A 17,601-nucleotide genomic window follows, 5' to 3' on the forward strand; every position below is an offset into this window, starting at 1 on the left:
TCTTAGCTTCTCATGACCTTGATTGCATGTACTATACAGCAGCCTGTAAGGTTTCAACTTGCTTATATATGTCTTATATTTTCCTGCACATATGTTTTTAATTATTCTGTTAAAGTGGTGACAGTTTCAGCCATAGCAGCAACATGTTTCCACCATTCTGAGGCTTCTACTACAGCTGTTACAAAATAAATATACGGGAAAACTACATGTATATTACACACAACAATAAAATAAATTAATTCATACACCAGGTTATAGCACAACGTAACTCTGAACAGCCCTGTGTCAAGTGCCCAAAACTTCTACAAATATCACTTGTAGCTACTATAGTCCTAGTACGGGGCAATTCATGGCCTTATAAATTACAAACTTTGCACCTCACTGGCATTAAGTACGTTTCTCTAGTACTTTCGCTGGAAAAAGACAAGTCTGCTGGTTCCCGCAGTTTAACAAATGACACTCTGGGAGTGGAATTAATGTCCGTACAATTCAACGTGGCCACTAACAATAACACAATCAGAAAGGCCAACAGAAAACTGCTCATTCACTGCACAGCACAGTGTCAGCATGGAGGTCCAGAAGGTGGTGGTGATTATGCTGCAGATGTGGTTCTGCTACAGTGATGGGTGCGAATGTAAACACTTCTGACATCAATTTTTAGAGGTCTGGGTTGAGACTGCTACTGTTGTTGGGATGACAGAGCATGGAGTATAGTGGTGCGGGCTGATCAGCACGCAGTGGAGTAATGATACAAGAATAGCAAAACAGGAATTTACAACCTTAACAGAATGAAATTTTCACTCTGCAGTGGAGTGTGCTCTGATATGAAACTTCCTGGCAGATTAAAACTGTGTGCTGGACCGAGACTCGAACTCGGGAGCTTTGCCTTTCGCAGGCAAGTGCTCTACCATCTAAGCTACCCAAGCACAACTCATGACCCATCCTCACAGCTTTAATTCCACCAGTACCTTGTCTCCTACCTTCCAAACTTCACAGAAGCTCTCTCCTGCGAACCTTGCAGAACTAGCACTCCTGGAAGAAAGGATATTGTGGAGACATGGCTTTGCCACAGCCTGGGGGATGTTTCCAGAATGAAATTTTCACTCTGCAGCAAAGTGTGCACTGATATGAAACTTCCTGGCAGATTAAAACTGTGTGCCAAACCAAGACTCAAACTCAGGACCTTTGCCTTTGCCTTTCCCCAGTTCCAGTCTCAACATAATTCCAGTCACAGAATAATCAATGCAATATTCCTTATGGCACAGTGAGTACCAAATGGTAAGTGAAGGTTTTGGAAGATGATTTCATCCCGATTGTCCGTAGTGACCCTGATTTCGACAAGATGTGGTTCACGACAGACAGAGTTCAACCCCATCGAAGCAGGAGAGTGTTTGATGCCCTGGAGGAGCACTCTAGGGACTGCTTGCCTTAGCTTGCTGCTGGGTAGAGAGCTTTGAGCAAATTTTACATTTGCCCACAACGTATTTCTGTTATGTAACAGTATTATATGAATCTTAAGCATGGCTGCAGCAGCAACTGTGCATATGTAATAAAAATAGCCACCAGTCGTGGAAGGTAGTAGTCAAAAACTCTGGACCTAGGTTTCAGCCCATATAAATGAGCCTTCTTCTGACGTCTTATTATGTTTTACATGCTGACCAGGATGTACTGCCAAAAGGCTTAGTCATACTGATAGTTGCACATTTATCCATTACTGGTCACACAAGCCACATCTAATATGTGTATTATTTTACGTACGACAGAGGGCTGTTTTTATGACTGTAAATTTTAATTATGACTAAGCCTATTGGCAGCACATCATGGTCTGCATATAAAATGTAATAAGACTTCTGAAGAAGGTCCATTTATATGGGCTGAAACCTAGGTCAAGAACTTTTGACTAATACCTTCCACAACTTGTGGCTGTTTTTATTACATATAGTATTATATGAAGAAGCTAGCATACATCTTAAACTGATAGTTAAAAATGACTTGAGTCAAATTTGTGAGTTTACCTTCAGCTACATCAATGCTGAACTTCTTGCTAAATAGCTTACAGATCTCCTTTGTCATGCGTTTCACCAAATGCCTGGCTTCATCACGGACTCTTCCCACTCCATACAGCAAGACATGGCGCTGATTGCAATCATGCATACTAAATGGTTCATCCTGAAAATATATTCGTAATAAATACAGATCAAATGGCAAAGGAATTTTATAAATTAGAAGGATATCAATTAATAAAAATAGATCCTGTCTGAGGTCATTTGACTGTCTGACATGAAAAAAAGTTCTCTTTGGATTTCTGCCACTTCAGGAACTTATTAATTACTCTCAACATTACCAGTTTTGAATGATAACACTGAGGTAGTGTACTACAGTGACGCTCATAGAGTCTTGAGGATTATATAGGTTATTAACTCACTGGACACAATATCAGCCAACCTGCTTCAAAGAGTACACTGGGGGCTTTGGAATGCTGTAGAAAGTATGAAACTGTAGGCAGTTTTGTGATAATCCACTGCTACTGTAAGTCATGTAGTGAACTGCTATGCATGTGCCAGTTGTTTGTATGAAATCAGTGCAATAAGAGAAAAGGAAAAAGAAAGTTAATAAAACTACAAGAAAATCACTGATTTCTTGTAAAATAATACATATTGAAACCAAATGGGTGCAAACAGAGTTTTACTGAAAATAAATCTGTGACTACCCATTATTAAATAATTTGTACTTATCTGGGTCCACTGCTTTGTATGTGTCATCCAAGGATATTGTCACATTATGTTGGGGGACCAAAGGCGATGCTTCTTTGGTCTCACAACATAACAAATAATGTCATTATATGACATTGTTAAATAGTCACATTATCCATAACACTGAAGCGACAAAGAAACTGGTATAGGCATGCATATTCGATACGAAAACAGGCATAATATGGCGCTGTGGTCTGCAACCTCTATATAAAACGAATGTCAGGTGCAGTTGTTAGATCGGTTACTGTTGCTACAATGACAGGTTATCAACATTTAAGTGAGTTTGAACGTGGTGTTATAGTCGGCTTATGTGGATGGGATACAGCAACTCTGACATAGTGATGAAGTAGGGATTTTCCCGTATGACTATTTCACGAGTGTACCGTGAATATCAGGAATCCGGTAAAACGTCAAAATTCTGACATTGCTGTGGCTGGAAAAATATCCTGCAAGAACGGGACCAACGATGACTGAAGTGAATCATTCAACGTGACAGAAGTGCAATCCTTCTGCAAATTGCTGCAGATTTCAATGCTGGGCCAACAACAAGTGTCAGCATGTGAACCATTCAATGAAACATTCACCAATATGGGCTTTCAGAGCCAAAGGCTCACTCGTATACCCTTCATGACTGCATGACACAAAGCTTTACGGCTCGCCTGGACCTGTCAACACTGACATTGGTCTGTTGATGACTGGAAACATGTTGCCTGGTTGGACAAGTCTCGTTTCGAATTGTATCGAGCAGATGGACGTGTATGGGTATGGAGTCAACCTCATGCATCCATGGATCCTGCATGTCAGCAGGGGACTGTTCAAGCTGGTGGAGACACTGTAATAGTGTGGGTGTGTGCAGTTGGAGTGATATGGGACCACTGATATGTCTAGATACAACTCTGACAGGTGACACGTACGTAAGCATCCTGTCTGATCACCTGGACCCATTCATGTCCATTGTGCATTCCAACAGACATGGGCAATTCCAGCAGGGCAGTGCGACACCCCACATGTCCAATATTGCAACAGATTGGCTCCAGGAACCCTCTTCTGAGTGTAAACACTTCCACTGCCTACCAAACTCCACAGACATGAATATTATTGATCATATCTGGGGTGCCTTGCAACGTGCTGTTCAGAAGAGATCTCCACCCCCTCATACTCTTACGGATTTATGGACAGCCCAGCAGGATTCATGGTGTCAATTCCGCCCAGTACTACTTCAGACCTTAGTAGAGTCCATTCCCATGTTGCGGCACTTCCAGATACTCGTGGGGGCCCTACATGATATTAGGCAGGGGTACGAGTTTCTTTGACTCTTCAGCATTGTTTTTAAACTATAGGTTCATCTTTAAGATAGCAGGAACATTTTGTTTGATATCTTTTACACTGAGTTAACAATTAAATATTGATTTTCACCACAATGCTCAATACATGTTGTATGGGTCTTGGCCTAGAGAAAGATCAGATTTGGGGAAAATGATTATTTCCTTCCAGGACTTATGAGCAACTGTAACAATAAACTGTGTTTTCATTGGAACAAATTATTTTCTTTCACAAAGAATTTTCATTGAAAATATTGTGTTATTTCTGAAGTAATGACATTGGGTGTTAAACTATTTCATACCACACTGAGTAATAAATAAAAACAGGCTTCATTTGTTTCCAAAAGTAGAATAAAAAGGTATTAATTTTTGCTTTCTATTCCATGCAATAGCAAATATTCTGGTGTCAGACATTTGTCATTCAAAAATGACAAAGGGTCTTCAACAAAACCATTATTTGATGACTTCAAAAGCACAATATATTGTTACACTTAGTCATTAGACCTGGTATAAAATATGCTTTTTTCCTAATATCTGCTCTTGTTGTAGGGTAAGGCTACTCCAAAATTCTTTGACCATACAGGAAAACTTTCAACATTTCATTGCCAAATCACTGTGAAAAATGTAAAATGAAATACGTATGGTACTGCTATTTAACAAAATAATATTGTTTCTTGAGTACCAGATCTATTTTAATTAAACATCATAATTTATTTTCAGTAAATTTACCAGCCTCTCCAAACAATCATGATCTCATAATGCCAATTTTCAGCAAGATACCAGTGGATGTTTGCCTTTGCCTATCTGCCTCTTCCTTTTCTTTTTCTTATTTTAATATTATGTTACTCCGTTTATTTTGTCAGACTGAAGTGAAACTTATTTTTCAGATTCTTCTTTAGCTAACCAAACCCATGCTTTTGGACACTAAGGGTTTGGCACTCAAGAAATGGTTGTCCTTCACATGAGCAACTACTGTTACTCATCTGCATGTAGCTTATGTTAGCTTCATCAGTTCTCTTTGAATTCAGTTGCTTTTGGCATAAGTTATTGATAACTTTGGGACCAACATAATTCTTCTTCCTTTTTTTTGGGGGGGGGGGGGTTACTATAGATAATATAATCTGTAATGGGTATGGCCCCCCCATGAACCATGGACCTTGCCGTTGGTGGGGAGGCTTGCGTGCCTCAGCGATACAGATAGCCGTACCGTAGGTGCAACCACAACGGAGGGGTATCTGTTGAGAGGCCAGACCAACGTGTGGTTCCTGAAGAGGGGCAGCAGCCTTTTCAGTTGTTGCAAGGGCAACAGTCTGGATGATTGACTGATCTGGCCTTGTAACAATAACCAAAACGGCCTTGCTGTGCTGGTACTGCGAACGGCTGAAAGCAAGGGGAAACTACAGCCGTAATTTTTCCCGAGGGCATGCAGCTTTACTGTATGATTACATGATGATGGCGTCCTCTTGGGTAAAATATTCCGGAGGTAAAATAGTCCCCCATTCGGATCTCCGGGCGGGGACTACTCAAGAGGATGTCGTTATCAGGAGAAAGAAAACTGGCGTTCTACGGATCGGAGCGTGGAATGTCAGATCCCTTAATCGGGCAGGTAGGTTAGAAAATTTAAAAAGGGAAATGGATAGGTTGAAGTTAGATATAGTGGGAATTAGTGAAGTTCGGTGGCAGGAGGAACAAGACTTCTGGTCAGGTGACTACAGGGTTATAAACACAAAATCAAATAGGGGTAATGCAGGAGTAGGTTTAATAATGAATAGGAAAATAGGAATGCGGGTAAGCTACTACAAACAGCGTAGTGAATGCATTATTGTGGCCAAGATAGATACGAAGCCCACGCCTACTACAGTAGTACAAGTTTATATGCCAACTAGCTCTGCAGATGACGAAGAAATTGAAGAAATGTATGATGAAATAAAAGAAATTATTCAGATTGTGAAGGGAGACGAAAATTTAATAGTCATGGGTGACTGGAATTCGAGTGTAGGAAAAGGGAGAGAAGGAAACATAGTAGGTGAATATGGATTGGGGGACAGAAATGAAAGAGGAAGCCGCCTGGTCGAATTTTGCACAGAGCACAACATAATCATAACTAACACTTGGTTTAAGAATCATGAAAGAAGGTTGTATACATGGAAGAACCCTGGAGATACTAAAAGGTATCAGATAGATTATATAATGGTAAGACAGAGATTTAGGAACCAGGTTTTAAATTGTAAGACATTTCCAGGGGCAGATGTGGACTCTGACCACAATCTATTGGTTATGACCTGTAGATTAAAACTGAAGAAACTGCAAAAAGGTGGGAATTTAAGGAGATGGGACCTGGATAAACTAAAAGAACCAGAGGTTGTACAGAGATTCAGGGAGAGCATAAGGGAGCAATTGACAGAAATGGGGGAAATAAATACAGTAGAAGAAGAATGGGTAGCTTTGAGGGATGAAGTAGTGAAGGCAGCAGAGGATCAAGTAGGTAAAAAGATGAGGGCTAGTAGAAATCCTTGGGTAACAGAAGAAATATTGAATTTAATTGATGAAAGGAGAAAATATAAAAATGCAGTAAGTGAAACAGGCAAAAAGGAATACAAACGTCTCAAAAATTAGATCGACAGGAAGTGCAAAATGGCTAAGCAGGAATGGCTGGAGGACAAATGTAAGGATGTAGAGGCCTATCTCACTAGGGGTAAGATAGATACCACCTACAGGAAAATTAAAGAGACCTTTGGAGATAAGAGAACGACTTGTATGAATATCAAGAGCTCAGATGGAAACCCAGTTCTAAGCAAAGAAGGGAAAGCAGAAAGGTGGAAGGAGTATATAGAGGGTCTATACAAGGGCGATGTACTTGAGGACAATATTATGGAAATGGAAGAGGATGTAGATGAAGATGAAATGGGAGATATGATACTGCGTGAAGAGTTTGACAGAGCACTGAAAGACCTGAGTCGAAACAAGGCCCCCGGAGTAGACAATATTCCATTGGAACTACTGACAGCCATGGGAGAGCCAGTCCTGACAAAACTCTACCAGCTGGTGAGCAAGATGTATGAAACAGGCGAAATACCCTCAGACTTCAAGAAGAATATAATAATTCCAATCCCAAAGAAAGCAGGTGTTGACAGATGTGAAAATTACCGAACTATCAGCTTAATAAGTCACAGCTGCAAAATACTAACACGAATTCTTTACAGACGAATGGAAAAACTAGTAGAAGCCAACCTCGGGGAAGATCAGTTTGGATTCCGTAGAAACACTGGAACACGTGAGGCAATACTGACCTTACGACTTATCTTAGAAGAAAGATTAAGGAAAGGCAAACCTACGTTTCTAGCATTTGTAGACTTAGAGAAAGCTTTTGACAATGTTGACTGGAATACTCTCTTTCAAATTCTAAAGGTGGCAGGGGTAAAATACAGGGAGCGAAAGGCTATTTACAATTTGTACAGAAACCAGATGGCAGTTATAAGAGTCGAGGGACATGAAAGGGAAGCAGTGGTTGGGAAGGGAGTAAGACAGGGTTGTAGCCTCTCCCCGATGTTGTTCAATCTGTATATTGAGCAAGCAGTAAAGGAAACAAAAGAAAAATTCGGAGTAGGTATTAAAATTCATGGAGAAGAAATAAAAACTTTGAGGTTCGCCGATGACATTGTAATTCTGTCAGAGACAGCAAAGGACTTGGAAGAGCAGTTGAATGGAATGGACAGTGTCTTGAAAGGAGGATATAAGATGAACATCAACAAAAGCAAAACAAGGATAATGGAATGTAGTCTAATTAAGTCGGGTGATGCTGAGGGAATTAGATTAGGAAATGAGACACTTAAAGTAGTAAAGGAGTTTTGGTATTTGGGGAGCAAAATAACTGATGATGGTCGAAGTAGAGAGGATATAAAATGTAGGCTGGCAATGGCAAGGAAAGCGTTTCTGAAGAAGAGAAATTTGTTAACATCCAGTATAGATTTAAGTGTCAGGGAGTCATTTCTGAAAGTATTCGTATGGAGTGTAGCCATGTATGGAAGTGAAACATGGACGATAAATAGTTTGGACAAGAAGAGAATAGAAGCTTTCGAAATGTGGTGCTACAGAAGAATGCTGAAGATTAGATGGGTAGATCACATAACTAATGAGGAAGTATTGAATAGGATTGGGGAGAAGAGAAGTTTGTGGCACAACTTGACCAGAAGAAGGGACCGGTTGATAGGATATGTTCTGAGGCATCAAGGGATCACCAATTTAGTATTGGAGGGCAGCGTGGAGGGTAAAAATCGTAGAGGGAGACCAAGAGATGAATACACTAAGCAGATTCAGAAGGATGTAGGTTGCAGTAGGTACTGGGAGATGAAAAAGCTTGCACAGGATAGAGTAGCATGGAGAGCTGCATCAAACCAGTCTCAGGACTGAAGACCACAACAACAACAATGGGTATGGGTAGAGTTCACATAAGTACAGTTAGCAGCTATCTATTTGAACAGTTGTGATACTAGCTACATAAAAAAAAAAAAAAAAACAGCACAGTTAATGTCCCATAAGTTTCTCGCGACTGCTGTAGTTCAATCCAAAAGCTAGTCAGCTTACCAAAGTGTTATAAAGCACTATTAGGCCAAGTGAACTAAAATATCCAACAGAGACAACAGAAATGTGTTCAAGAGCAGATTTATGCTTATTTACAACAACAATAGCTTATACACCACAACTGAGTTCATCAACAGAAATACTTGTAAGTGGTTAATTAAAAATCAAAATGTGTAAAATTGTCTTCAAACTTAGGTGGTAGTCCTCCTTTCCTCTGACTTTGGAACAACTTATCCACCCAATTATAGGTGGAGGGGTCTATAGTTTAATATGGACTCCAAACTATGGTGCAAATTGACATTTCTTTACAAAAAAATCATTGCTAGAAGTGAAAGAAACGGTAGGTGGCACAAAAAACCACTAGTACTGACTGACAATTGAAACCTGAACCTTGGATTTCTAGTCTGTCACTTAAACTACTAAGCCACCAAGCCATCCAAGTAGACAGTACCACACTTGTAAAAAGCCAGCATATAGCCTATATACGTGTGTAAACTGACATCTGCAAAATTGCAATGACACAAAGAATAAACAAGACTTTAAATCACAGACTCACACAAGACTATACAAAAATGATTATGATTACAGAACTGTACAGCATCCCTGACTTTGACAGTGCAGTACTGTGTTAATTTCACTTTCGGAGCAGCCAGAACCTCTAGACATCGTAGTTTGAAGTCAAAGGGGGAATGGATATGCTCCTGGAAAAACACTTTCCACTCTGTTTGTATGTGAGCCCATAAAACATTAATAGTGGTTGCTGGAGTACTTTGAGAAACCTGAAGATGAACAACCAAATGTCAAATATCTTTGATAAATGATGTATCAGACAAACATGCTGGCCAGAGAAGTAGCGTCTATTGAAGAAGACCTGTACATTCTTCACGACACATGGCTGGGAATGATCTTACTGAAATCTGGCATGGAGAGCTGTATGAAGGAGGGGTAGTATTTCACATTCTAAAACCTCCATGATGTAAAAGGTACTATTCATTTTCCCCTCTATACCCAGGAGCTGTGATGAAAAGTACCTGACAGATCCAAATAATTTGTTAACTCAGAATGCTGGGATTTACAAAATATATTGCCAGTCTGGTATGGCTTAACGAGCCCTGACACAATATTGAGTAGGTGCAATAATATTGACACTGTCAGAGCAGTAATGATGGTTTTTAAAATACACTCCTGGAAATTGAAATAAGAACACCGTGAATTCATTGTCCCAGGAAGGGGAAACTCTATTGACACATTCCTGGGGTCAGATACATCACATGATCACACTGACAGACCCACAGGCACATAGACACAGGCAACAGAGCATGCACAATGTCGGCACTAGTACAGTGTATATCCACCTTTCGCAGCAATGCAGGCTGCTATTCTCCCATGCAGACGATCGTAGAGATGCTGGATGTAGTCCTGTGGAACGGCTTGCCATGCCATTTCCACCTGGCGCCTCAGTTGGACCAGCGATCGTGCTGGACGTGCAGACCGCGTGAGACGACGCTTCATCCAGTCCCAAACATGCTCAATGGGGGACAGATCCGGAGATCTTGCTGGCCAGGGTAGCTGACTTACACCTTCTAGAGCACGTTGGGTGGCACGGGATACATGCGGACGTGCATTGTCCTGTTGGAACAGCAAGTTCCCTTGCCGGTCTAGGAATGGTAGAACGATGGGTTCGACGACGGTTTGGATGTACCGTGCACTATTCAGTGTCCCCTCGACGATCACCAGTGGTGTACGGCCAGTGTAGCAGATCGCTCCCCACACCATGATGCCGGGTGTTGGCCCTGTGTGCCTCGGTCGTATGCAGTCCTGATTGTGGCGCTCACCTGCACGGCGCCAAACACGCATACGACCATCATTGGCACCAAGGCAGAAGCGACTCTCATCGCTGAAGACGACACGTCTCCATTCGTCCCTCCATTCACGCCTGTCGCGACACCACTGGAGGCGGGCTGCACGATGTTGGGGCGTGAGCGGAAGACGGCCTAACGGTGTGCGGGACCGTAGCCCAGCTTCATGGAGACGGTTGCGAATAGTCCTCGCCGATACCCCAGGAGCAACAGTGTCCCTAATTTGCTGGGAAGTGGCGGTGCAGTCCCCTACGGCACTGCGTAGGATCCTACGGTCTTGGCATGCATCCGTGCGTCGCTGCGGTCCGGTCCCAGGTCGACGGGCACGTGCACCTTCCGCCGACCACTGGCGACAACATCGATGTACTGTGGAGACCTCACGCCCCACGTGTTGAGCAATTCGGCGGTACGTCCACCCGGCCTCCCGCATGCCCACTATACGCCCTCGCTCAAAGTCCGTCAACTGCACATACGGTTCACGTCCACGCTGTCGCGGCATGCTCCCAGTGTTAAAGACTGCGATGGAGCTCCGTATGCCACGGCAAACTGGCTGACACTGACGGCGGCGGTGCACAAATGCTGCGCAGCTAGCGCCATTCGACGGCCAACACCGCGGTTCCTGGTGTGTCCGCTGTGCCGTGCGTGTGATCATTGCTTGTACAGCCCTCTCACAGTGTCCGGAGGAAGTATGGCGGGTCTGACACACCGGTGTCAATGTGTTCTTTTTTCCATTTCCAGGAGTGTATATTGAAGTTTGCAGAGTTTACTAATACTGATAAATGCTCAATATACTGCACAATACATTATCCTGTGTAAGGGAAGCATTGCACAATAAATGGCAATTCCTGCTGATGCTGAGAAAAATTCAAATTGCTCCTTATGAATTTTAGGAAAGTTGCTACTCACCATATAGCGCAGATGCCTAGTTGCAGATAGGCACAACAAAAAGATTTTCACTCTTAAAGCTTTCAGCCAATGGCCTTTGTCATCAATAGGTACACATATGCGCGCGCGCGCTCACACACACACACACACACACACACACACACACACACAAATGCAACTCACAAACACGACTGCACGCACACCCTAGATTTTCTATTGTTTGATAGTTTTGATTGGATTTACTTAACATTTTAGAACTATACCAAGGTATTGTAAAATGAAAATCCAGATAGGGTCATTTACATCTGGGTGTATGAGGCAAGCTGTTGACTTGGTAGTAAGTATTTGATCTGTAGTGTAGTATTTGATCTGTGGGGAAGGAATTACAGCTGCCATTTCAGACATTGGCACAATATGTAAAGAAATATAAGGAATCACCCATGAAGAACTTGCATGACTCCTAATTAATGTATCAGACAAATCTTTAGTGATGAAGGAGAATCAGTCTTGGTGTCATAATTAATTACATGTACAAAAATGTTCTATGGGCTGCCATTTGTAGAACATAGAAAACCAGCCTATGAACCAGCTGTAAAGAATAATTAGAAAATACCCGAGACCTGGAATGCCAAAAAAGGTGCTTGAGTAAAATGGATACGGGGATTTCTTAAACGGCACCCAACACTGTCAATATAACGCCAGAAGGATGCAGACTGTCAAGGGCAATTGCATTCAACAATTACGATGTAAAAATGTTTTCTGGTAACCTAGAAGAAGTTATTCAGAGAAGCCCCAGTTTTGCTGATGAAACATAGATCTTTAATCTGGATGAAACCAGCACAACAACAAAACTGAAGGAACATAGCAAGATAATTGCTGAATGAGGAATAAAGCAAGTATCCAAAAGTGACAAGTGCTGAAAAAGGGGCATTTGTAACAACTTGCTGTGTATTGAGTGCTGCAGGAACAGTGTTCCACCACTCCTAGTCTTTTCAAGACTGTGTTTTACAGAGCACACGATGAGTGAAGCACCTCCTGCAAGCCTGGGTCTAGCTTCAACCTCTAATTGGATGAATGTGGAACTTTTTATGAAGCAATGAAACAATTCATAAAACAATCACCAAGTTCAAAGGAAAATTCTTCTTATTAATTTATGACAACCCTGAGAGCCATCTTGCTAGTATGTCTGAAACCAGGCAAAACATAGTGGCGTCACAACCTTAGCTGTTCCTTCACATTCGATGAACAGGCTTCAGCCACTGGATGTCAGAATGTTTAAACCTTTTAATCTTACATATGATGTTGCAATTTATGTTTGGTTAATGCAACACCCAGGAAAACCAATCATGATCTATGAAATTGCTGCCAGTTGAGAGAGTACTCATCTGAAAAGCCTTACTCCTTCAAACATCATGGTAGCATTCAAGACATGTGGAATTTTGCCCTATGATTGCAATATCTTCATTGAAATCGATTTCTTGCAAGTTGTTACTGACAGACCTTTACCATCCATGTCACCTGGAAGCAGCAGTTCCAATTCTAGTTGGCCAGTGCCTTGTTGATCAAAGTATGGACTACAGTAAAGCTCCAACTACATCCGTCAGGGAGTCAAAATTTGTGTAACTTTTTGTTTCATGTACTGATATAACTGAGGCTGAGTGGTGAGAGAAACCTAAAGGAGGGGAACTTAACTTTTAGTGTGCAGAGTCAATGAGATCGTTTCACAAAAAAAGCAGCGTGGGCAAGTTTACATTTATACTTTTCTGATGCTGGGTTTCAAGTTTTAATTAGAATTGCTCACAATCTAGTGTGATAGTTTTAATTAGCTGTTAAGCAATTTTTTGACCAGAGAGAGAATATTTTTTTTAATTTTGCTTGAAATTAGATGACTCACAATTTCAACAATCACAATAGGCATTGTGAGACTGTTTCTTGTTAAAAATTGATATATAGAAGGAAGAAGTAGAATTATGTTTTTGAAGAGTGAAATGTTACAAAGTAATTGTGAAAAATTTTAAATTTGCCTGATGGTAAGAACGCTTGCTCAGATGAACATTATGAAGAGAAGTGCAGGTACTATGGATGTGTCCATATAGTAGAGGAAAAGACTGTACAGCAAACAGTACAACCTACTCATCCCTTAGAAGTATTATTTACAAACTGGAAAAGGTAATGTCTACACATCCCTAGTGTTAGAACTACTATGGGAGCTTACAAACAGGATGCCACAGCCACTAAACAAGATGCAATGGCATTAGAATTTAAAAAAAGGGAAGCAAAGGATCAGAATTATTGAAAAAAAAAAAAAGAGGATGACACAGCCAACAAACAGGATGCATCAGAGTTATAGAAAACACAGGAGGCAATTATCAAAAAAGCAGGATGACATGGCTACTAAACAAGATGTAATTCAGGCTAAGCTTTTAGAATTGCCAGCAAAAAATGACACGGTGGCTAAAGAGCTAGCTAACGAAAAAGCTGTGTTGAAGTTAGTACATGCTGACATACCTGAAAGGGTACAGACATTATCAGATTATGCAGGCAGTGTAACAGAAGCATAGTCTGACTTAATGGGAACCATTCAGGAGGTATCGGAAAGAGTCAACAATTTGGCTGCTGAACAAGACAGGCTACAGAATGAGCAGAAAGAGCCTAACAGGAAATCGCTAAACGAGGAATTTACTTGTTGGGTTGCAGGCAAGGAGGAATGGTGTTTTCAAAGGCATATGCGAAGGTCAAAGAAGCAATGAACAAAATTTCTCTAGATTTAACTGAGGGGCGTAGTGTACCTCTTGCAGTGCTAGTCACAGTCTAGAGCCAACGGAAAAATTAAAACATGATGTGCCACTATGGTGTAGTGCAGTAGACAGACAATTAAATGAAATAAAAAGGGAATTATGTAATGTGAAGGATGTAATCAATGATAATAAAACAGTGATACAGGGTTCTGAAAAAACCTTTGTTCAGGATCCAACATGAAGTAAAATTCATCATGCACAACACGAAGTGCTAGCTTCTGTATAGCACGATAAGCCATGTGATATGAAGTCTGTGCCATGCTTTACGAGTTTAATGATGGAAGAAAACCTCGATAAGCATAGACAATTTCAAATTTTCAACCCTAACAAAAGGATGTTTCATCCAATTGTCTTCACAGAAGAATTTCAGGGTGTTAAACCTAGGTCATGGTCCAAGGCTCAGGAGACAGAATTTCCAACTGGCTTTCTACTGGACAATGCAGCTTTATGGGCAACTGAAACAAGTGAATGCTGCCAGACTTATGATAAATTGGAAAAGGCTTTCTTAGCAAAACATTGGTGACTGGTATACAAGAGAGACTAAGAAAGGAAGTGTTTAATCTGTAAAATTTCCAGTCCCATCAAGGAAGTTTACAGAAAATCTTTGAGAAGTGTTGAACAAAACTAGATACTGGGACCACCCACTATTGCAGTGTGATGATGTACATATATTAAAAGCAAAAGAACCTATTCCCATTGGGGAAAAGTTAATAAATGTAGCAGACTCTAATATCAAAGAACTTCTGTCACTTTTACATTCAACTGACTTGATAGGCGAAGATGCCAAGTCATTTCCACATAATGAAAAGTTTCAATCAAGAGTATTTTAAACCATGCCAGCAATAGACAGTGGCAGCACACATCAGGGGATTATAATGTGATCAAGAATGGAATGACATTAATGTTGAGAGAATGGGGACAGACAATATGAACCAACTGTCAACATCACAAGAGGAAAATAAACTCAACTGCATTCAGTCCCGGCTGTGAGGTTGATTTGGGTGAAATAAAAGAAATCCAACTCACCTGGTATTATAAAGGACTCAATACACGAGAAGACTTGGATGGTAATGACAATCAATGTAAGAATACACATAAGACAGTGTGGCAGTCAGCACTCAGGTCTTATGTAGAGATATCCTCATTCCAATTATAATAGATATAGAAGCTGCAGCAAATAAAATATTGACTGAACTGTATAGTAGGATTTGTGAGAAACTTGACATATGCATCTTGCAATTGAGTAACTGTTGTGTACTGGGAGCTGTTGGCACCAGGTCCTGAAATATAAAATGGAAAGTTCACCTACTGTTAAAATTAGGAAATCAAGCAACACTGGGCATGTTCCCTCTTAAAATTAGGAAACTGAGCAACAATAGGCATGTTCTCCAAAGGCAAATTCCTTAGTGATGGACTGCATAATGGGAACTGATTTTCTCTGTGAGAGACAAGCTGTGACTGACCTCTCAACAGGTATTTGTATGCTAATAATTGATGGCACAGAGGTAGTCATGGAACTGATTAAAACTGTGGTTGGCCAAGGCAGATATTACCAACACACACAAGTATAATACATAGCAAAAGAGAATTCTGAACTATGCTTGCAGCAACTGGAGGTTGAAAATATCAGTGATTTAAGAGAACAAATAAAACAAAAGAAGTTGGATTCAACTTATTCAAGTGAAGAGCAGTGAGGAGACTCGCCAAGTGTTTTATTAAATTATATCACCATTTTTGAAGAGAAACTGTGTATAATCAAAGTGTATACATGTCATCTAAACGTAAAGCCACATGAATCATTTTGCTATCTGTCGCACTCCATTCCTTGGGCTCAAAGCTCTGTTGTAACTAAAGATATCAGAAGAATTTTAACTGGTACACGATAAAATCTTCGATGAGCCAGTATTGTAATCTGTTATTTAGCAGTGGCAAAAGTAGGTGGTAGTATTTGACTGGTAACAGATGTGAGGGCTATCAACGAAATTTATGTACAAGTGAAAACTTGCTCAGAGAACACAGAAGTGCAGATTCAGAGAGTCCATAGCGTGAAGTATTTAACTGCTATTGACTTGTGCACACTGTATTGACGGTTCCAGTTGATGAGGATTCATGCAAATATATGGCTTTCATTTTTGTAGGAAGGAGTTATCAACTCAAAGTTCTGCTGTTTGTTTGAACGTAATTGTTGGTGTTTCTACTGCTGCACTAGATACTGTCCTTGGCCAGGAGTTATTACACAGGCTTACCTTATACATTGATGATCTATTAATAGTGACTTCCACGTGGGAGGAGAAAAATATTTGATATGTCAAATCTTCAAAAACTTTCAAGATTATGGAGTGATGGCAAAACTACAAAAATCAAAATTTGTTGTTGTTGTGGTCTTCAGTCCAGAGACTGGTTTGATGCAGCTCTCCATGCTACTCTATCCTGTGCAAGCTTCTTCATCTACCAGTACCTACTGCAACCTACATCCTTCTGAATCTGTTTAGTGCATTCATCTCTTGGTCTCCCTCTATGATTTTTATCCTCCATGCTGCCCTCCAATACTAAATTGGTGATCCCTTGATGCCTCAGAATATATCCTACCAACTGATCCCTTCTTCTAGACAAGTTGTGCCACAAATTTCTCTTCTCCCCAATTCTGTTCAATACCTCATAATCTTCAGCACTCTTCTTCTTGTCTAAACTATTTATTGTCCACGTTTCACTTCCATATATGGCTACACTCCATACAAATATTTCAGAAAAGACTTCCTGACACTTAAATTTATACTCGATGTTAACAAATTTCTCTTCTTCAGAAACGCTTTCCTCGCCATTGCCAGTCTACATTTTATTTCTTCTCTACTTCGATCATCGTGAGTTATTTTGCACCCCAAATAGCAAAACTCATTTACTACTTTAAGCGTCTTATTTCCTAATCTAATTCCTGCTGCATCACCTGATTTAACTCGACTACATTCCATTATCCTTGTTTTGCTTTTGTTGATGTTCATCTTATATCCTCCTTTCAAGACACTGTCCATTCCATTCAACTGCTCTTCCAAGTCCTTTGCTGTCTCTGAAAGAATTACAATGTCATCGGCGAACCTCAAAGTTTTTATTTCTTCTCCATGGATTTTAATTCCTACTCCAAATTTTTCTTTTGTTTCCTTTACTGCTTGCTCAATATACAGATTGAATAACAACGGGGATAGGCTACAACCCTGTCTCACTCCCTTCCCAACCACTGCTTTCATGCCCCTCGACTCTTATAACTGCCATCTTGTTTCTGTACAAATTGTAAATAGCCTTTCACTCGCTGTATTTTACCCCTGCCACCTTCAGAATTTGAAAGAGAGTATTCCAATCAACATTGTCAAAAGCTTTCTCTAAGTCTACAAATGCTAGAAACATAGGC

At 40.6% G+C, this 17,601-nt stretch overlaps 1 protein-coding gene across 1 annotated transcript in view; it reads right to left on the reverse strand.

Moving 5' to 3' along the window:
* LOC126457128 (mediator of RNA polymerase II transcription subunit 12) overlaps positions 1 to 17,601 on the reverse strand; it is a 372,135-nt gene that overhangs the window by 247,058 nt on the left and 107,476 nt on the right. The window contains exon 15 of the mRNA XM_050093187.1: positions 2,016 to 2,169. Coding sequence (XP_049949144.1) covers positions 2,016 to 2,169 — 154 coding nt within the window. The remainder of the gene's footprint in view (positions 1 to 2,015; positions 2,170 to 17,601) is intronic.

The sequence above is a fragment of the Schistocerca serialis genome, chromosome 2, assembly GCF_023864345.2.
Source record: "Schistocerca serialis cubense isolate TAMUIC-IGC-003099 chromosome 2, iqSchSeri2.2, whole genome shotgun sequence".
Lineage (NCBI taxonomy): Eukaryota > Metazoa > Arthropoda > Insecta > Orthoptera > Acrididae > Schistocerca > Schistocerca serialis.